The sequence below is a fragment of the Anas platyrhynchos genome, chromosome 2 (assembly GCF_047663525.1).
Source record: "Anas platyrhynchos isolate ZD024472 breed Pekin duck chromosome 2, IASCAAS_PekinDuck_T2T, whole genome shotgun sequence".
Classification (NCBI taxonomy): Eukaryota; Metazoa; Chordata; class Aves; order Anseriformes; family Anatidae; genus Anas; species Anas platyrhynchos.
Genome location: NC_092588.1, coordinates 63,792,244 through 63,814,862, shown reverse-complemented (window position 1 = coordinate 63,814,862; position 22,619 = coordinate 63,792,244). Strand labels below are relative to the sequence as shown.

Genomic DNA, 22,619 nt, shown 5'->3' with positions numbered 1-22,619 from the left:
GGGGGAAGGAGGAAAAGCCGTTATGAGAGGAAAGGGGAAAACCCAGTGGAGAAATCCTCTTTGAATGCATGTCTGTGCGTATAGCTTCCATTCCAAGGCCGAGCCTACAGCCAGCTAAATGTTTCTATCTAGAAACATACAATGAATATGAGCATCCCTGTTTAGATTAGGTTTAACATCCACAACTAAAAACATGAACTCAACTGCCATCCACAAAGGAAAAAGAAAAGAAAAGAAAAGAAAAGAAAAGAAAAGAAAAGAAAAGAAAAGAAAAGAAAAGAAAAGAAAAGAAAAGAAAAGAAAAGAAAAGAAAAGAAAAGAAAAGAAAAGAAAAGAAAAGAAAAGAAGAGAAAAGAAGAGAAAAGAAAAGAAAAGAAAAGAAAAGAAAAAAGAAAAGAAAAGAAAAGAAAAGAAAAGAAAAGAAAAGAAAAGAAAAGAAAAGAAAAGAAAAGAAAAGAAAAGAAAAGAAAAGAAAAGAAAAGAAAAGAAAAGAAAAGAAAAGAAAAGAAAAGAAAAGAAAAGAAAAGAAAAGAAAAGAAAAGAAAAGAAAAGAAAAGAAAAGAAAAGAAAAGAAAAAGAGAAGAAAAAGCTTAACATTATCAGATGTTAGGAAAAGTCAGGACACTAAATCATCAAAGACACTCAGTTGCAAAGTAAAACAAAACCCCCAAATACATTTTTGTGCAAGAAAGCCAAGGCATATTAATAATAAAACAGCTTCCTTTTGAAGTATTCTGTTTTAAGATGTATGTATGCTCAATTTCAGGAGGAAAAAATACTAAAGAATGAAAACATATTATTTAGGATTATAACAGCCATTTCATATGATACAAGACAAAAACAGATTTTCATTTGTTAATGAAAAAAAAAAAAACACTTTAAAAAGTCTTTCTCATACAGCTCTTTTCTTAGGACAATACAGTTTTTTGTTTTGTTTTGTTTTTTAAATCTCACACATAAAGAATACATTCATATTTCTAAAATATTGTTTTGTTTTGTTTCATTTTGTTTTTAATAATGGAAAATATACTTACTTTAACATTTGCTGCTGGGCAAGGACATATTCTGAACAACCACTTCGATACAGAAGTTGAGTGTTAGCTTGAACCCAGACCCAGTGATCTTCATTTGCTTGTACTTTGACTAGAGAAATGCCATTTTCTCCATTATTCTTTGCTATACAATTTAAAAGAAAGTATTTTTTAACACAAACAGTTTTAAATATCTTTTCTTACCTTATTTTATTTTATTTTATTTTATTTTATTTTATTTTATTTTATTTTATTTTATTTTATTTTATTTTATTTCATTTCATTTCATTTCATTTCATTTCATTTCATTTCATTTTTTTAGCTGATGAATGCTCACAGGTTTGTTTGCTTCCCTGGAATCATCAGCAGAGGAGAGTACAGGCTAAAATATGTCACAGAATTAGGCAAACTACACAACGGATTAAATTTGAAAAACTGAATGTGGCAATTAGAAGCTCGTAAACCGTAACCAAAGATTTTTCAGTATTTTTACTTCATTGTCATTTTTCCCTCTCAGCTGTATTACTATAACAATAAGAAAACTTTCATGAAAAATGGGGCTAAGACAGAGGAATGGTTTTAAAGAAGTTAAAGTTTTCTAGCAGGTACAAAGGCTGAGTACAACTCTGGTCAAGAAGAATCTGCCCCTTGGAAAAGACTCACCATCAGAATTTTATCCATTGCACAAATCCAAAACACTGCATAGACACTCATGGAATTGTCACATTCAAACACTGGAAACGTATTAGTCAAAGCCGCAAGCAAATTGTGAATTTTATAGACAATATATTTTAATTTTCCTTCTGTTTTCTGATCTTTGAGGGAAGTAGCATTTGTAATATATTTTTCATTTTTCCTCAAATAAGGATAGATCCAATCATTATTAAGGTTTTCATACAATATTGTTAATTTCAATGCTGCCATTTTTAGGAAAGTGGACTTCTTATTTACTGTTCTTATTGTTATTATATGTGTAATCTTGGCATCACAGTATCATAGTATTTATGCCCAATGAAATAACAGATTGATTCAATACTGACTTCTGAGGTGGCTAATTATTCATTTTTTTACAGAAGTTGTATATGAGAGAAGCCCTTTCTCTCGTATACGGAAAACCTAACAGATGAAAAGAAAAAGCAAGGCTTTTTCTCCACAAATTGTATATAATCTAGAATTACTTAGCAGCAATTACTTACCTTTGAGTTGGTTTTCGGCAATCTGTAAAACATTATTGAAAGATGCACCTTCATGATGACTATTTCTTCCATATAATTCTGCTGCTTCACACAGAACTGAATTACCTTTAGAACTGGAGCTGTAGGGAACAGAAAATGTGGAAAATTCCTCATCAGTGAATGACAAAAAAAGCAAAATTACAAACTATGAAAGATGTGATCTGCAAGCTGTTGACCATTCGCAAAGACTGATGGTTTAAACATATAGTAACCAATGCAAAATAATTATAAATATCTCCTGCATCATATGGTTGCTCAAACTGGAATATGACTGGAATTCTGCATTCAATTAAAAGGAATAGTTATGTTTAGTAATATTCTGCTCGCAATTTACTGTATCTGGAATAATAAGTTTCAGCTTGAATTGAGACAGATGCTTTGTACATTTTGCTCTGCCTGTCATTCAAGGTACTTGCATCTCACTCACCAGCAATGCACTTAAGAGTTACCATGACTTCAATTTCCAATAATCATCATATGATTTTAATGGATTTCTTCCAATCTGTACTTCAAAATGCATATCAGGTTTTGTAAAGGCTACAAATCCTATAACATTTCTTTCCAAATTTTTCCCTTCATTAAGACGATGAGACTATAATTGTCTATATAAATTTGCCCACCATCCTTGGCCATCATGTTTAAAGACCAAACCAAATGAAACCCTGATGTTTCCATGTTTTTTACATAAATTGAATCATAATATAGATAAAATGAAATAGTAAATACATGAAGCACACTTAATTCCTGTCAAATCCTTGGCCACTGCCCAGTCAGTTAGTAAAATTCAAGTAAAGTGCCTCTCTCCTAGGAGCTGAATTTTGGTCTTCAATTAATTTCACCTGGACCGCTGAAAACCCAGCAAATGGAAATGACTTTAAAACTCTGATCCAAAGCCTACACATTCCATTATATCGGCTTTCCAGTAATTTAATTCTCGTCACAAGGATGTACGTGCTAGAACCACATTACACATCTGGATAGTAAATCCACACATACATAAGCATATTCTAACTAAAAGCCAAATTATGATACTCTGAGTCACACTGATGAGCGTTTCACTTCACAGTGATGGACCTCATTGTTATAAGGTCATATTTAACCAAATAACGGAAAACATAATCCTAGCCCCAAACATCAACTAAAATTCAATCAAGGAAGAATAACGAAAATAAGTGTTAGGCAGGAAATGAGTCTGAACACAATCTGTCCTGATCTTCTTTGATAGCTGCCATGTGATCAGCCCTAGGCCATTTAGTGCAATTGTAGACTTATGTATTCATAAGCCTTCTGTTATAAGATAAATACATAAACCAAATACATCCCATTTGACTCTCTTTGAACCCTCCCACAAGCCCACATTCAATTTTCTAACATTTTCTTTTTCCTTTGTTGGTTACCAAAATGGCCAAGTCCAAATAATTGTGCTAGTGGAAGATATGTAAATTTGAGAATTCTCGGTACAAACATGCTCGCTTTTCTACTTCTACAACTAGTAGAATGAATTTTTCCTTTGGTAACTTCTGAAGATTAGGAAGGAGAATCCAGATAAATTATTTACTTTCTAAGAAAGGATTTTAAAATGAAGAGTTATTCAGCATCATTTTTACTTTTTACTTGCTCAATAAACATAAAGCCCGTAGCATACTTTACTACATGATACAAGATTAATTTGAAAATACTTTGCATTCACTGCTGCTGCTTCATCAGCTTTGTGTTTTGCTTTCACAAGCAGGCTTTTCATCTTCATCTCTGTCATAGAAGGGAGAAGAAGTGGTACCACTATGCAGAATAAGGACAGCTGAGGTGGTAATACTGTTCCTGATGAGGACTTCTTCCTTTGTCCAAAAAGAAACTTTAGTTTGCCTTGAAACTGCATTGTCTGTTATAAAATAAAATTAAAAAAATAAAAAGTTATCTTGAGCATTCCATGTATAAACATTTAAAATGCTAATACATGCTATGCCCCCTGTTGTTTAAGTAACACCAAACCCAGTTTTGAAAGAGGAAGAAAGGAAAAAAAAAAAAAAAGAAAGAAATTTTATTATCTTCATACAGTTTAAATCATGCAATTTCAGAGGCATGGTGAGTGACAGTACCATCAACAGTAAAATGAGACATTTGAAGCTGTTGGTTTTTTTTGTTTCCAGTGTGCTTAAAGCAGAAGTTCTGCATTATGTTCTGTTTGCCAAGACTGGCAGCTTATGATGGTGCAAACAGCTATTTCCTGCATGCCTCACACTGAAGCTGGAACTATATTTTTTCCAGGCTCTGTTCAGACCCATAATCTTCCTGCAAAGGAGCATCTGAGACAGAGATTGCATTTTTCTATCTCTTGCTATTCCTCTCATTTTCTTTGCACATCTGTCTTTGCCATAAGAAGAAACAAGATTGGTCTTTACTAAGGAAATGGGGAAGTCATTTCTAGAAATGAGCCACCTCTAGTAAGAATTTTAAGGAGCATTTAAAAGACTTCTAGTCACTGGTATTGTTGTTATTATTATTATTATTATAGAACCCTTTACAAAAGTGAAAAAGCAATAATTACTACTCTTGTTCCTTAAAGTGAATCCTTTGTGCATAAATGCTAATTACACAGAACCACAGAATGGCTGAGGTTGGAAGGGACCTCTGGAGATCACCAAGTCCAACCTCCCTGCCCATCAGTCAGGGTCCCCCAGGATTGTGTCCAGACGATTTTTGAATAGCCTTCCAGAGAAGGAGACTCCGCAACCTCTCTGGGCAACCTGTTCCTGTGCTCAGTCACCCTCACAGTAAGACATGTTTCCTCATGTTCAGACAGGTCTTCCTGCATTGCAGTTTGTGCTCATTGACACTCATTCTGTCACTACGCACCACAGAGAAGAGCCTGGCCCCATCCTCCTGACACTCTCCCTTCAGAAACATACAGCCATTCATCAGATCCCCCCAATCCTTCTCTTCCCTTCTCCAGACTGAACAGGCCCAGCTCCCACAGCCATTCCTCATAAGGGAGATGCTCCAGTCCCTTCATCATCTTATCATCCCTGCACTGGACCTGCTCCAGGAGCCCCGTGTCTCATTTGTACTGGGGAGCCCAGAACTGGGCATGGCCCTCCAGGTGAGGCCTCACCAGGGCTGAGTAGAGGGGAGTATCACCCCCCTGACCTGACAGCAATGTTCTCCCAAAGGTGCCCCAGGATACCACTGGCCTTCTTGGCCACAAGGGCACATTGCTGGCTCATGGTTAACTTGTTGTCCACCAGGACCCCCAGGTCCTTCTCTGCAGAGCTGCTTTCCAGCATGTCAGCCCCCAGCTTCTACTGCTACATGAGGTTGCTCCTCTCCAGGTGCAGGACCCTGCACTTGCCTTTGCAGAATTTCAAGAGCTTCCTCTCTGCCCATCTCTCCAACCTGTTGAGATCCTTCTGAATGGCAGCACAGTCCTTCCAGATTTGTATCATCAGCAAACTTGGTGCACTCTATCCCTTCATCCAAGTCACTGATGGGTAAGTTAAATGTTACTGGGGACCCAGTATTAACCCCAAAGGCCACCACTAGCTACAGGTCTCCAACTAGACTGTGCCACTGATCACAACTCTCTAAGACCTGCCATTCAGCCAGTTCTCAATCCACCTCACCATCCACTCATCCAGCCTTCACTTTTGCAGCTTGTCCATGAGGATATTACTCATGTTTGACATTGTCAAAAGCCTTGATGAAGCCTAGGTAGACAACACCCAATGCTCTCTCCTCATCCATCCAGCCAGTTGTCTCGTCATAGAAGGCAATCAGGTTGGTTAAGCTTGAGTTACCTTTGGTGGATCCACGCTGACTCCTCCTGATAGTCAACTTCTCTTCTTCTACATGCTTAGAGATGGCCTCCAGGAGGAGCTGTTCCACCTCCTTTCCCAGGGGTTGGGGTGAGGCTGACTGGCCTGTAGTTCCCTGGAACCTCCTTCTTTCCCTTTTTGAAGACTGGGGTGATGTTTGCTTTCTTCCAGCCTCAGGCACCTCTCCTGATTGCCATGACCTTTCAAAGCTGGTCAAAAGTGGCCTACCGATGATGTCTGCCAGTTCCCTCAGTATTCATCAGTGCATTCATCAGGGCCCATGAAGTTGTGGATATCAGGTTTGCCTAAATGATCTCTAACCCAATCCTCATCAACCAAGGGAAAGTCTTCCTTTCTCCAGACTTCCTCCCTGGTCTCCTGGGTCCAAGATTCTTGAAGCCTGGACTTGGTAATGAAGACTGAAGCAAAGGAGGCATTCAGTATCTCTGCCTTCTCTGCATTCTCGGTCGCCAGGGTCCCTGCCCCCATTCAATAGTGAGTTCACATTTTCCCTCTTTTCTTATTGATGTATTTGAAGAAGCCATTCTTGTTGTCCTTAACATCCCTAGCCAGACTTAATATCAAATGGTTCTTGGCCTTCCTCATCACATTTCTGCATACTCTGAAAATGTCCCTACATACATCCCAAAGGGCCTGTCCCTTATTCACCTCCTGTACACCTCCTGCTTTTGTTTGAGTTGAAATGGCTGAATGGTTGAATGGTTGAATGGTCGAATGGTTGAATGGTTGAAACTTAGACTTGCCGCTCTTGTTCTAGGGCCAGTGCAAATGGAGACAGATATTGTCCGAAAGTACTTAAAACAAAAGTTTATCAATTCTTTCAACTTGAAATATTTCAGCCTCCTTTTCTTCCATCAATCTTTATAAGCATTAATAAATGATTTTAGGTATTTCTTCTTTGAGTACAGCAAATGAAAAGTGTATCCTATCCATGACTGTCTGCAATAAATCTATTAATGTTCCAACATTTTTCGTATGAATTAATATAATCTAGTACTCATAATTGCAGTTGTCTAAGTGAAATTATACTTACAAGGAAGCCAGAAGTACTGTCCAACAAGCAGCGAACTCGACAGATGAAACAACGAGTTAAGAAGGAAGAATAATCTGTTGTCGTGCTGTCATTCTCTTGTGCTTTAAACAATTTACTGAGAATATATTCTTCTCCTATAAACAACAGTGGAGGCAATATATATCAGATCACACTAAGAAATATGATGTTCTGTACCTACTTGAAGAAACTGTTATGGAAATTGCTAAATATTGTTTTATGGAATAGCGAATATTTAACTGTGTCATGCATAGACACATCTGCACATGCTCTGCCAAAAGAAAAAAAAGGTTCTACAGTGGGATTCAGGTAAGTTTCTTTAGAAGCTTTGAATTCTGTATTTCGTGAGGTTTTGTGTTTTTAAGGATGCAAAGTAGGGTAACAGATGCTACTATTTTTGAGATCAGAGATTGGAGACAGTACATTAGGAAAAGGAACAAAATCAGGAAAAATGCTAATGCAAGAAAAAGAATGAGCAGTGGCTAATTAGCTAACATTCAGCTGTTGCCTCTTCAATTTTTAATGAAGTATTGCCAGTTTTGGACTACAGGTGCATAGCTTTTGAAACACTTATTTCCCAAAAGACACACACAAGTATTTGCACAGAAATATGAACTCAGGAATTGAAATTCTTCACTGTATATACTTAGGACAAAAAATCCAAATGTTTGTAACTATTTATAGCTTGAAATCTTCATGTACATTGTTTCATTTGTTTTCTGCATAATTTCTATAACATTCTGTGAAGTTCTTGAAAAGCAAACATTCTACCAAACTTTGGAATTCTACCAAAGTTACATGACTCTGTTCTTAACAACTTCATAAAGGCTGCTGAAGGACTTCTTGGAAGTTTCTCCCCACCCCCCACCTACCACCCTCTTGAAAATAGATTATTTCATTTTCTGCTCATAAAATGCATACATTTTGCTGCGATCAGTTCTGTATAAAGTTAACAATTTCAACCCCATTGTATTTTTTTTGTAGTCATGATTTCAGCTTTAGCTGAAATCCTCAGGTAGGAGACACCTTGAGCATACCTGTCCTCTTCCCATCCTAGGGAAATACAGCTTCAGAGCTAAAAATGTATTCCTAAACCTACATGTTCTTCTGAAGACTCCTATCCACATAACTTTACATGGGAAAACAAGTTGCAGAAAATTATGTCACCACTGTGGTACTGCACGGAAAAATTTTGCATTTGTTTTCCTCATTAATGAGATAAAATACTAATGTCTTGATCAGTGTGAAGAAAAGATTAGTAAAGATTGGTAGGATGAAAACTTACATTGTTCATTCTGCATGGATAAGAATATCCGTAAGTATATTAGTCAGAGAAAAATAAAAGAAACATCAATATTCTAGCCTCAATAGCACACACTACCTTATAAATATCCCAGATCAGGAAGAAACATCATCTATGAAACATTAATATAATAAATGGCCAGAATTTAGCTTTCCAGTGAAGAATCTGACTTGAAGAACAAACATGGTTGTAGGTAGAGGGCTATTCTAATTCGGCAGTGATGCCTACGTTTCTAAACACTATATAATCCTACCTGTTTCTGTCTGTGTTTGCTGTCCAGACAACATCTGGGGAGGATTCATGGCCCAGTGCAGTTGTCTACAGAAGTCCTGACGATCATCCACATGAATGTAATCATATATGTTTTGGTGCATTACATCAGTCTGAAAAAATGATAACAAACAATGTTTAATCTGTAGTCTTAGCAGGGCAGGCTCTTATCTTGAGAACTATAGAATCACAGAATGGTTTGGGTTGGAAGGGACCTTAAGACCATACAGTTCCAACCCCCCTGCCATGGGCAGGGACACCTCCCACCAGACCAATTGCCCAAAGCCCCATCCGACTTGGTCTTGAACACCTCCAGGGATAGGGCACCTGCAGCATCTCTGGGCAACCTGTCCCAGTGCTTCACCACCCTCTGAGTAAAGAATTTGGGATGACACTTTCCTTAAAATAATGGCTGGTGTAGGATACCTTCAGAGCACAGTCTGATTGAGGAAAGCCCCTGTTTCTCAAACCAGCTTTTTGACTTAATATCCTAAGTGATTATTTTTGTTAACTCTTTTAAACACATTGCAAATGTGAGCCATAAAAGTCCAACTGGCGGACAGTTGCTGGTAGCATCCCTCAGGGACTGATCCTGGGCCCAGCTTTGTGTAATTTCTTGACAAATGGATGATGGGGTAGAGTGCACTCTCAAAAGGTTTGCAGAGGAAATCAATTGGAGAGAGTTGGACTGCTATTTAGAGAGACCTTGACAAGCTGTAAAAAGGGCTGATAGGAACCTCAGGAAGTTCATCAGAGGCAAAACCCTCTCTAATTTTGGGCTTTCCAGGAAAAGAAAGATATTAACATACTAAAGTGAGTCCAGGAGAGCAGTACCAAGGGCTGGAGCATGTGACATTATCAAGTGAGGAGAGAAGAATGGGGTTTGTTCAGCCTTAAGAAGAGAAAGCTTCAGAAAGAGCTTACTGCTGTCTATATCTACCAAAGTAGAGGGTGTAGAAGAGATCAAGCCAGACTCTTATCAGACAGACAATGTGGAAAGACAAGAAGCAGCAGGCACAAGTTGTAAACGTGGAAACTGGGGCTGGATACAACTGAAAAAAAATACAGTCAGGGTGGTAAAACACTGGAACAGCTCTTCCAGGAGTTGTAGAACCACAAAACTTAACTAGATGAATACATGAGCAACTTGCTCTGAGCAGGAGGTTGGACTATATGACCTCCAGAGGTCCCTTCCAACTACATGGTTATGTTATTCTGTGACTTAATAATATATTTACTCTATGCAGGACACTGGTCTAGAATAGCAGTACCTTGTACTAAAATTGAAAACAAACATTTAGACACATCTTAATTTTATAGTAGATCATGTTTCTGTTAAAAAAAGCTTTTCAAAAGGAAACTCTCTTGCAACAATACAAGGAATTCATCTCCATCCGTCATATCACAATAAATAAATAAATAAAGTCTAAAATGGCATAGTAAAATAATTTCAGCAATAATGCACGTCCAATCAGCAGTAGAAGAATAGGGCAAAACAACATGCTGATTTGCATTTTAGAAAGCCATTTAGCAGGAAAGACTGCAAGAAAGTCGTTAGAAAGTCAGTATAATATTAAGCAGTCTAAATATTTACTAATATATTTACCTGATGAAACCCTAGGTAGTCCACAATTGTTGATGATGCATAAAATATCATTCCATCTGCACTCACCACCAGTGCAAAACCATTCAGTGACTAAAAAAGGGGAAATAAAGTTAATAAAATGATCATCAGAAAGTGAAGAGCAAAATGGGTATGAAATATAATAAATTCAAGAATGTTCAAGTCTGGTCTCCTCTAGATTTCAAATATGAGTTTACGGTCTTTGGAGTTATAGAATATACAGAATATTACCTATAGAATATTACCTTTTAAATACCAAAGAGAAAGAAAAAACAAAGAAATACAGCATAAACGTAGCCTTTTTTTTTTTTTTTTTTAATTCAGAGAAACATTTCTGTGATTTAGTTGGTAGAAATGTTTTCAACTTCATGTGTTTTGTCTGAAATGCATGGCCAGACCAGATTGTGCCAAAGGTCCAGCCATTCCCAGCATCCTGTCTCCAGTAGTGAATCTCCAGGGAAGAGTGCACGAACAAGACAAGCATGTGCTGTTATTTTCCTAGAACAGTCTTCCCACCACCCACAACTCAAGTGTTTCCCTTGTCTTCAATAATTTTTTTTAATAACCCTTTTAATATCCCCTTCATAGCCCTAACTATTTTAATAAACCTTGACAATTGCATTTTGAAACCATATTAAAGTTTTTAATATCCCCAAGCTGTTGCACCACCGGTCCACAGATTAGTTTCAGGTAGAAGAACCTGAAAGTGAATAACTACTTCTTTTTGTTTCTTTGAGCCTGCTACTTACTACTGTTGTTTGACACCATCTAGCTGTCTTATAGGAAGGGGCAGTGAACAATTCTATCCCTTTCACCTTTTTCTGTGTGGAGTAGATATGAAAAAATCTCTCCGCAAAGACGTTGGACACCACGTTTTTCTGGAGGCTGATTAAGATTTTGCATACATTTAGTAAAATAATGGACTTTGGTCATAAGTTTAACAGTTATGTGTTATATGTTGATTCACATTTTCAAGCTTTTATCATGTGTGATATCAGTTTTCAGTGTTCTATCTGAATTGCCATTCAGGTAAATAGAATCCAATTTGGGGTCTTTGGGATTCTAAGCCTATAAATATCACCTTTAAAATACAAAAGACAAAGAAAAAATAAATACAGATTTTTTTTTTTAATTCATAGTAAAATTGCTGTGATTTAGATGGTAGAATTGTTTTGAATTTCATGTGTGTTTTGCCTGAAACATCTTCTCATTTTAAAAGTCTCATTATATGACAAGCAATGTTCTAATCCAGTGTGTCTTGTACTACAATTGTAACCTAATAAGATACTTACTGAATACATTGCTATTCCTAATATGAATATATGGAAGCATCAAAATGTTTGGTTCCTTACAAACATTCTTGTAGTTTCCAATACCATTGCAGAAAGACCTCTTTTTCCTAACACGAAATAATGAATAACAATCTGGAACATGTTTCCAAAAAACGTTAGAGCAGCTAATTACAAGGTAACTACAATATTATGTTATGATATCATTATCTATTTTAAATTTAAATTGGCATTAATTCACATAATTAAAATTTAATAACAACCATCTACTACTTTTTTGCTGCTTTTAATTTAAAACATTCCATTCCAGGACAATTGCTTTGAATTTCTGTGCATTGAAACATACAGATAATATAATAATCTCCAACAAGAAAATGAAATACATGTGCTCTTGTAGTTATGGCTTTAAAATTGGATGTTTGTTTTGAAGTATGGTAGTTTTCTTAAGCTTCTATAAAAACACATACATAGCAAAATTGCATAAATACAATTAATATAAAAATTATTCAATAAATATTTCATTGATAAAGACCAATGTTTAATTGAAAAAAAGCTGGATTCATTCTCACAGACTCAGTGGCGCAAAAAAGTAATGAGAAAAATCTAAAATTAAAGGTAAGGATTAAATCAGATACGTGACACGAACATTACCATCCATCACACTGCACGCAGCCTGACTAATTTTGCCTCTCCTCCCTTGATAAAGATTCAGTGACATGTCTTGACTCCATCAGGCTCGCATTCCAAGGTAGTTTAGATGATCCTTTCACATGATGGTTTTGAGGTCTTTTGAGATTATAGTTCAAACAGATGCTGAAGAAGCACTGCTCTATCATAATTATCCTTACTTCACCTTTCCCTGAATTTACAGTTGCCGCGACGTGTATATTAATCCTGAAGCACAATGGGGGCAGATTTTCTATTGCTCAGTAACCAGATACACTGACATGTTTTTTGAGAGCTTGGTTCTCTTTTTGGTTCCTAAATAAGGACCAGATTTCCAAGACTGCTTAAAGCCTGTTCCCACTGTGACAATGGTGGGCAGAATTTCAAGAGTTCAGCATACAATAGGCCGACCTCCTCAGAAGATTTGGCTCCGGTCATAAATGTGGAGCACCTTTGGAAACTTGGCCCAATGGGGCCACATGTGGCCAGGAGCTCTGGGTCTTGAAGAAGCTGTGAAATGGTGACTGCAAAAAATCCAGTAGTGAGACTGCAAAGGCTTACCTACGTTTGGAAAGAGCAGTAAGAGCAGCTGTTTTGATCAAATCAATACCGACCATGAGTCAGCTGTAAGAACAGCCAAGGGCAAACCATGCTTATCTCCAGATCAGCTCCATCAATACCAATCCTTTTCAGGATAAGCGTTATCTCTGGCTAGGTTGGATTAGTGTTGTTTACAAGTTATCCATGTCTACTACTGAACCACAAGCTCTTGCTGGGTTGGTGCTATTTTCTGCTATTAAAAAAAAAAAAAAAAAAAGCCCAAATCCATTCCAGTACCTCACCCAACAGAAGACAACATGCCACAATTTCTACATCTTCACATCTGTGCCTTTCACTTCACTGAGAGGAGCCTCTGAAGACAGTATCTTTCATATCCATTTCCAATATCAAGTGGAGACAAGAAAGCATTTTTGGCATCTTGTCTCTTTGGGCTCATCTTCACAGCAATGAAACCATCAGTGATGTGATGTTAGGAATTTTATTACAATTTGAACATCTGGCAGGCCTTTTAATTTGGGCAGACTAAAAAATTTCCACAAAGATAACCATAGGACAGTCAAGGGAGCTCCTTTGTGTGGATGCCTGTGGCTGTTATCGTGCACTTTCTAAAAGATCTCCAGTTCAATCCATAGAGCCAGGGCATCTAGAAACTATGAACATGTACCATATATAGATATATGTAGCCTAAGAGATCAGTCTCTTCTTTAAAAAATAAAATTGTTACCCCTCAGTGAGACAAAGGTTCTTCTTTGCATAAGTTTTTCTTTCATGGAGCCCAAGTTGGGCTGGACAAGGTGCAGTGGTTTGTAAAAATGGGAAGGAGAACTGGGATCATGCTTATTTCTAAGGGTTCACAGCAGTGGACTGGCAACTACGTCTCTGAGGTTGGAGGAGGTACTAAGGAAAGGTGGGAAGGAGCAAAAGTAAAGAAGTGGAAGTGAAGTTCAAGGAGCCACGTGTTGAAGCTAAGCCACAAACAAGTATGGATTCGAGGAAGGTATGTAAATGAAGAGAATTACAAAGTTTCCCCTCTTTGTTTTTGTTTTGTTCCCAAAATGCTTATGTCCTTTTCTGAGTTAAGATCTCTTAACTACGCATCGCCTGGTTTTCATGACCCCAAACACAGACATCAGATGCTCTGCCTCGCAGGCAGGAAAAGCATAACCCACTGTGGTGCAACAACAACTTTTATGGAGCCGCATGAAGCCATTGAGGATTAACACAAATTCCATGTGTCTAAATCTCGTTTTAGCTGAGAAACCTGCTGCTTCAACCGCACTGAAAAGAGACAAGCTGGACATGGAGTAGAACTTCTTATCCACTGAGCCGTACCCATGACTGCAATTTTTTTCTCTTTTCTCAGAATTACCTTGAAGTGCTGTTTGGTGTGAAGTCTGACATCTGTAGCACAGACAAATTGGAACAGAACCAAGAGCTGGGCTGAGATTTATACTTTTCTTACCTAGTGACCACAGCTGGGGAAAAGGTGGAGAGCATTTGCTAGCACAGGTCTGGTACCCCAGACATGGGTAGTACTGATAGCAAATTAGTAGGAAAAGACCTCTTCTGACCTCTCAAATAAATATCTCAGGTATCATACCAAACCTCATGTCCAAGCCCTTTAAAGGAACACCACATGGTGATTTTGCATTATTCTGGCCAGAATGCTGATAATTTGTTACACCTAATGGAAGAGAGAGGCAGCTTCAATCCCTGAGAATGAACAAAAACTATTCACAGCTTTATGGGTATAAATTATAAGGTCTCATATTTAGCAGGACAACAACACATATGGCTCCATTTATGATTTTTAACATTTTCAGTTTCTGAACTAAAAATTCCAGGCCTCAGTGACAGCTTTCTCTCTTTCCTAGTGCATGGGAGACTGCACTGGGGTGCTGTATCAGAAGTGCAGCAAGAATCTTCATGGATTATCAATAACCTGGGAGGAGGAAAAGGGACAGAAAGAGGACATGGACCAGCCTCACACCAGTGCAGCTCATGTTGCCTGTTGCACAATGACCTGGCCAGATAGCCAGAAGCCTCCTAAAGCTCTGCAAAGGGCATGTGCCTGCCCAAAACACAGGAAGGTCAAGAGCAGCTCTTCTCAGTTTATTCCTTTGAGCAGAAATAATGGAAAGCATAAAATAGGGCTCGTGGATTTAGGGGAGGAAATAACCTAACTCCGTAGCTCAACACCAACATTTTTTCCATGATGTGTTTCAATCAACAAAGTCCACTCACATCCTACTACAATTTTTAGCCATTTGCATGTACTTCCACGCACACCCATGCGCACAGGGATGCACCCACGCACACAAACACAGGCACACAAAGACGTTAGCGTGGACACTGAAACCAACTAACTTCTAATCTGCAAAAATACATGGTTGTAAATTGCCATTTGGTAAACCATATGGATTCAATGACAGATGGAATTTCTAATCCAGGATAATAGCTGAAAGATGTGAGACAGACTTAAATATGTATTGTGAACATTTGTTTGTTTGTATTTGGCTTTTTAAAAAACACTTACACGGGTTTTTTACATTGTACTTAAAAAATGAAATCACTCTTTTCTTTTTTTTTTTTTTTTTTTTCCACATGGAAAAAAAAAAGAGCTTGGCACCAGACAGGGGCCTGTGTTCTTTTGAAAAACATGTACATCCAATTATGTACTCACGAAAAGCTGCACCTGCTACTGAAACAAAAAACAATTAATCTGTCAGTTCAAAGAAAGTACAACATTATTCTGGTGCCCTCAGTAGCTGCGAGATGAAAGTTATCAGTTCCTTCCATTAAGAAGTTTTAGAAACATTATTAGAAAAGAGGTTCTCTTTGGGAACGAAGGCAAATATTTTGAGGAAGATAGGACTTCCTTTGGCAACAGCCTTTATATATCCTGATTTTTTTTTTCTGGTCCCATAGCAGAAAATCAGCCAGTAAATACTTCAAAGATATTTTGGTCAAGGTCATGGCATAGTAAAAATAAGAAAAGAAAAAAAAAAAAAAAAGAAGAAGAAGAAGTTCCAAGCCACATTTCTCTTATTACCCTTCCTTGAAATAAAGGAAAATTCACTAGCATTAGGTCTCCAGAGACCGTGTCGCCATGGTTACTAAAGTACAACAGTCAAGGCCTGCAGCCATGCCTCGCTTTGAACAGATTTTCGAGTCACGCAACTTGGGTACTAAATTTCCAGGGTCAGTTGGCTCGCAGTTTATCTGGAACCGTTTCATTTAATAGTGCATTGCTGGGTTTTGCGTCCTCTGTAGGATGGGGCTGTTTGCTGGTGATCTAAATAGGGAGCTATTTAAAAACTCTGGAAATGATATATTCGCTCTTGTCTTTCGCACTGAAGTCTTGGGAGTATTAGGAGGAAAACGCGGACGGTTAATGCGCCTTCTGTCTTTACGCGTGTTGTTTAATGAATCAGTATTTCTTTCCACTGGTGCTTTTAGGATCCACAATTACCCTTCTCAAAAATCACCCCGGCATCCCTGAGTTTCCCTTTATAAACCCAAAAGAAAAGAAACCGTTACAGAACCCTGCAATAAAACCCAGCATAAAAGACTATTCAGAAATACTGTATCTAGTGACATCAGAAGATGGCCTTTGCTCGGCGAGTACAGTATCTGTTAGCCCTCCGGACTCTTATGTGTTTCTTTGGTATCTACAAAGCAACTTCAAAAGGAATATTTGGGTGACTAAGCACTCGTCAATGCAAAGGGGGAGTGGCGGAATTGTTTTTAGCATTCAGTTTTGATCAAAGACTTGCATGTCCTGGTTAGTTTTCAGGCTAAAGAAGCATAACAGAATATAAATTTCCATCATTGGAGCCAAGGGAGGAAATAGATCCTACGGGCTGAAGCCTACAGCCCTGGTTTACATGGGATGCTTTCGGAGGGGGTGTCGGGTCTGACTGGTTTTCAGAGGCAGCTGCATGCATGGCAGTGGAACCAAGGGAAAATATTCAAGGGTGAACCCGCAGCAGAAGTGTTTCTTTTCAAATACAAAGAAATGCACACATACGATCATTATGCTCCTTTCATTCTTCTGGTCTTCCCACATAAAACCACATTCACATTCCTTCCTATCTCCTTGAGCCTGGATATCGTTTCAGGCTCCTTAAAGACAGTATGGAAATTCAGCCTCTGCTCAGAGCAGGGCCCGGGATGATCTTTCTCAAAGATCATCCACGTTGCTGAAAGCACTTGAGTCCTGCACCTCACTTTTGCTGTTGGATGGACCAGCTCCGCCATTGGAAAAGCATGGGCAATTCTGAATGATTCGCTTCGTGAAACCCCTCGTTACCCCAGTTTTCACTATCATATCACTTCCACCGACAAAGTAGATCAGCTTTGGAGATACTTGTTTACACATGTGCCTTCGGTCTAACGGAGGAGCTGGAATGCTGTGGCTCGTCAAGAGGCAGCAGACAAAACTGGCCTCCTGGAAATCGGGTAGGAAAATGTAAGTCATTGGGCTCTGGTAAATGTAAGCTATAAACTTTCAAAAAAACATAGTAGCTCCCTGGAGGGTGAGACTGTAATGTGTGCACACATGTAAACGCGTTTTAAACCATGGTGATATTGTTTTTGATATGCTTGATATGTAATAAATATTGGACACAATAACCAAGAACAACTTTGCTTTCAAAGTTATTTTGATTGCATGATGCAGAACTGCAAATGCAGTTTTTCTTTCTTTTAATTTCTTTCCAAGTTAAGCTCTTGCAACAAAGCTCGCTAAGTCTGTGTCAAGTCCTTGGGGTAGGGCCTCTCTTCTTTCCTATAGGCATAAAACGCTGGCCTCTGATGAGCCTGGGGCCTCAAAATCAACCACTCTGCCAAAGATGGTATTGAGAAACAAGAGCTGTGTGCAGACCGATCTGAAGCATCATTTGATTTTGTATTTGCAAAAAGTTGATACAGTACACTCCGGAAAGCGATACATGCCAACTGAATCCAGTTGTTTTCATGAGAGCTAAGCACTGGAATTTAGAATGCAGATTGTGCTACAGGCTTCCAGAGCTGAGCAATACTAATGACTAATAGCTTAAAGACAGGTTAGGGAAAGTTTTTTTTTGTGCAAAAGTTAATTAATGGGTGACACCAAGTACCTTGGTACAGATTTCTTATATGGCATGTTTGTTTAGAAAAAAAAATATATTACTACCAACCATGTTTACTACTTATTGTAAGATTTTTCATAACTATTTGATAAAAAACAAAGAAACAAACAAAAACATTTCTTTTCTTTGCATTAAAAATGGGGATTTCATATGAGAAGTGAGTATACGAATACCACCTGAGATTAAGAGACATTATAAAAGTAATGGAAGTATTTATAGGAACTTTTATAGGAACCTTAAGAAGAAGAATATTCAAAGTATGAATTCTAGAACTGTCGGGGAAAAAAAGAAAAAAAAAACATTTTTTATTAATACATACATATATGAACCATGATTACTGGATATGCTAACAAGTACCTGTGTGAGTAACATATCATTTACCTAAGCAATTATCACAAAAAGATAGTGAAGTTTGACATAGTCTTGCATGTCTTCTTCTTTAGCCCCCTCATTAATCATGGATGTTGAATTTAAAATTTTGCTCTACCAGTAATGGAACCCTACTGTCAATGCTCTTTCACAAACACTGTGCCCTGGACTACACTTGGAAATAGAAACAGACTTTACAGTGATTTATGCAGTTTCTCATTCCATTTTCTCAAAACCAGATGTTCTATTCACAGATGGAAGTAAAGATGGGGCAATATCATATCTTCAGCACAAGTTCAGCCCATCATTCTTCCTGAGTCCTGCAGCTGCTCTGGGTTTTTCAGTCTTCTCTTCAACAATTTCAATATAGAAAATGCCAGCCTGATTAATTCCATTTGAGAAGACTCAAAATGAAGCATTGATTGCTTACTACTCTGCACTTCTAATAACAAATTTAGTTAGGTAGTCTTTGCAATAACAAATGTAGTAAGATTACCCATTATCTTCCACAGAAATAACTTACTGAAAAGAGTCTTGAGTAATATTTATCCAACATGTTGGACAATTAGACATATGTAAGGACAAAATATCTGGATTTTTTTTTCAGTGTTATTTATACGTAAGTGTATCAAGTCATGAAGAGAAGAAGCCATCATAATATTCCATCCACAGCTGACTTTTATTCATACACGCAAGCTGTTAACTAGCATGAAGGGCGGGCATCTCATTGCAAAGAATGAAAACCTAAAAGAGACGATGTTGAAGCCTATGCACTGTAAACTAAATGTAATGTCCCAATTTCAGAGCACAACTTTTCTATGCATTTAGCACTAGATATTGCATTTTCTAGCACAGAAATATTTTTTTTTGGGGGGGAGGGGGGTGGGAAGAGGCAAAGCAATCTGTAATTCACATTCTGTTCAGTAATAGTTGAGAAAATGGCTTTTTTAAACACCATTTCAGGTCAGTAGAGTTTTTAAGGGAGAGTGGTGTTCCAGAATTTGGCTTTGGGAACCATCTTACTGTGCTAGTTACCATTTTATTCATGTTTTTGTAACCTGGAAATAACCTTGTATAAAACATACATTGCCCCACACTGGCAGCAGGTATTGATTCTGCTACTAATGTGCTACAGGTGGCAAGGAATGCCTTCTGTAATTGAGGTATCGGGTGGGTGATGGTGAATCATCTGGAAGAAGGTAGGGATGGACAGTTAGAAGAGACAGATCCTCTAAGCAACAGCAACAGTTGTAAATCTTAAGCTGAGTTTTTTAGGCTAGGTGAAGCCCTCCTCTAAACCCTTCCGAGGGTTTAGCCTGAGCAGACACTGGTTTTCTTATGGTTAAAAAAGTCCAGTTAGAGAACTCTAGGGGTTTTGCAGTACTGGGAGGAGGGGGAAGGATATGAAATGTGTTGGAGAAAATGCCTGGTTTTTGGCCACCATCAGCTTTTGCATCTAGGAATTCCTGGAAGAATTCTAATTAAAACAGGATATAAAAGCTATCTATTTTTTTTCTTTTTTTCTACTCATAAAATTTCAAAGACAACTAAAATTAGAATGATGGTAATTTCTGTTGAAGTTCCTGGAACGGGAACAGAACTATCTGAAGGGTCCTTATCTCTCCTTCTTTCTCCAAATCAATACTATATCCTTGACAATAGAAAACAGTACATTTAATAGTCAATGTCATGCTTTTTAATAGCAGTTTTCATTTCAGTTCAAACCCGTCAAAAAGCACATTCACGTTGTATTAAACGAGATAAGCAAAAAACAAGAACGGTACTCAGTATTTCTGTAAATACTTTTAGAAGTATTTTAATTCAGTAATTACCAGAAAATATTTACATATTTTAAAAATATGTATTTTTTTTCTTTTGAAATCTTCATAACCACAAAAAAAATATTGCAAATTTGAAAAAAATCTTAAGTTGTCTTACAACGGCTGTGTGGTGTTTAGCTGCCGGGCGGGCTAAACCACAAGAGACAACATACAGTCTTGACTGTCACTTCACCTTACTGGGAAGGTAGCTAGATCATTAACTTTTATGACTTAAGAATGAGGAATTTACTGGAAGCAAGTGTCAGCTGCAAATACACATCGGGCTATTAATTTATAATTTCACCAGTTGCAGACAAGCTAACAATGTAGGATTTCAAAAATGTGAATTGTCCATGAATGTAAGCAGTATTTAAAGTGTTTCTATTTTTTTTATTATTATTATTATTATGATTACAATACATGACTTTGTCATCTTCAACACATGGACACTTCCCCAAAAGCAAACATTCAGCAAGAAGCTTGTATGGAAAGAATACTGTGTTATGATTGCCCTAGCTACTTGGACACAAGTCATCCAGTTCTAGTAACAGACTAAATCCCTGCGCATCGATACGATGCAGTGCTCATACAGACATTGAACCTATTGATTGGTGAGAACAGTTGCCAAGGATTAGTTCTGAAATCAGGGAGGGGAAAAAACTAATTGAGTCGAAACTGGAGAATATGTTTTGTTGTGGAGGAAGTCACGTGGCCACTGGACTGTCTCCAGAGGCACCGAAATAGCCTGAGCAGAAACAGAGGAAGTGGTTGTGAAAAGTGAGCTCGGGTGGAGTTTGCTGTGATGAGCAGCCTGGAGACAGAAGCAGGGGATCTTAAATTTGGATTCACATCTGGACTATGTCCAAAGCTGATGGACAGCTTCTCCATTCACCAAGACACCTACAGTTTCTCAGCTAGGCCTCCTCTTCTCACATCTGAAGCACTGCAGCATGTTTGCCTCTGTCCTGACAAATGGAAGCTGACTTCTCTGATACCAGTGCCAAACCAAGGCGATGCTGCCTCTCTTCTCTGCACACCTGCACTGGCTACTGTCTCCTCCTTCTCTATCACATTCAACATAAACTACTTAGCCTGATTTTCAAAGCTGCCCACAGCTTGCTCTCAATTATAATCTCCCATTCCATGTTGGAGAAGCTAAGTACTAAGTCTCATCAGTCCAATGTGTTTCTCTCTCTCACACTTAGGCAATATTTGAAAACAAGTATTCAGTGGTGTCTCCCGTATTGCTAAGTCTCCACACAAGCCTCTACAAAGGTACCTGATTTTTTTTTCCTTCAAATTATTCCTTAAAACTCTTGCAAAAATCAGGACTTCCACATCCTGAGCTGCTCATACCCGCTGATTCCTGGCTATTCTGGTTATGATTTTGCTGCATTATTTCCACATGCCCTGGTTGTCCATTGGAAAGCATCCATCATCTCTTGTCTCACAACAAGACTGTAAATCTGAAGAGGAGGGATCACATCTCTTTGTTGTTCGGCACACTGTCAAGCTGAGTTATGCCACAGCCTGGATTTGAGGATCCCAGGCACTGTGGCAGCACTGTGATCGCTGCACTAGTGACAGTAGCACTAACGACTGGAGTAGAAAACAATTAGTATTTAGAAGTCACGGGCTTTTCAGACCAGATTTGTTCAAAAAGGAGAAACAGAAAAAAAAAAAAAAAAAAAAAAAGAGTAAGTGAGAACATTAGTTATTTGTTTAAAGGGCAGCAGAAGGGATATTTTTTGTACAACATTGTTCCCATGCCAAATTTCAAGTCTGGATTTTAGAAATATGTCTATTTGCAAAGAAAAAAAAAAAAAAAAAGGACCAAGACCTCTGAAATGTTCCTTTGTGTTTCGCCTGTGCCTGCCAAAAAGAAAGTGAATGTACGCATGTGATAAAGATGGCAAGTTACTCCTGACCCCATTTATGGCTCTTTATTTCATGGACATATTCTCTGTTAATCATCTCAAGAGACTAATGTCAGCTTAAATCATGTCATCTGAATTACTGGGAGAAGGTTCATGTCTGAAAACAGAGGAAAGCAAAAGGGTTATTTGGGTAACTTTTGGAAGTTATTAAATGAAAAAGAAAATGCACTGAGACCATGAGCTGTTTATGGGAATTTCCTATTTTGGTAGCTATATTTTAAATCCATAGATTAAAAGGTGAAGCATTGTATCATAACCTAACAGCTTTAGTTTAGAAGTACTGTGGTAAGAGAAAGAGCACTGTTGAAAGCTGAAAAGGAATTCAATGCCAGAATAAATCAAAAGTCTCCCTCTACCAGCTTCCGACTTCTGAAGTCCGTGCCTTGGTCATAGCCCTGGATAACAACCGTGCACTTTTGTCTGACTCCCAATCTTCCTTTTCAAGTTTAAATTAAAAAATAACAGGAAGAGTAAAATCTCTTGCTCTCAGACTGAAATTCA

At 37.9% G+C, this 22,619-nt stretch overlaps 1 protein-coding gene across 8 annotated transcripts in view; it reads right to left on the bottom strand.

The window, feature by feature from the left end:
• AHRR (aryl hydrocarbon receptor repressor) overlaps positions 1-22,619 on the bottom strand; it is a 93,786-nt gene that overhangs the window by 9,507 nt on the left and 61,660 nt on the right. For all 8 annotated transcript variants that reach the window (XM_072034866.1, XM_072034863.1, XM_038175441.2 and 5 more), the window contains 6 exons: positions 10,327-10,416; positions 8,704-8,833; positions 7,130-7,263; positions 3,946-4,145; positions 2,228-2,346; positions 1,035-1,176 (listed from right to left, as the gene is read on the bottom strand). In XM_072034866.1, coding sequence (XP_071890967.1) covers positions 1,035-1,176; positions 2,228-2,346; positions 3,946-4,145; positions 7,130-7,263; positions 8,704-8,833; positions 10,327-10,416 — 815 coding nt within the window. The remainder of the gene's footprint in view (positions 1-1,034; positions 1,177-2,227; positions 2,347-3,945; positions 4,146-7,129; positions 7,264-8,703; positions 8,834-10,326; positions 10,417-22,619) is intronic.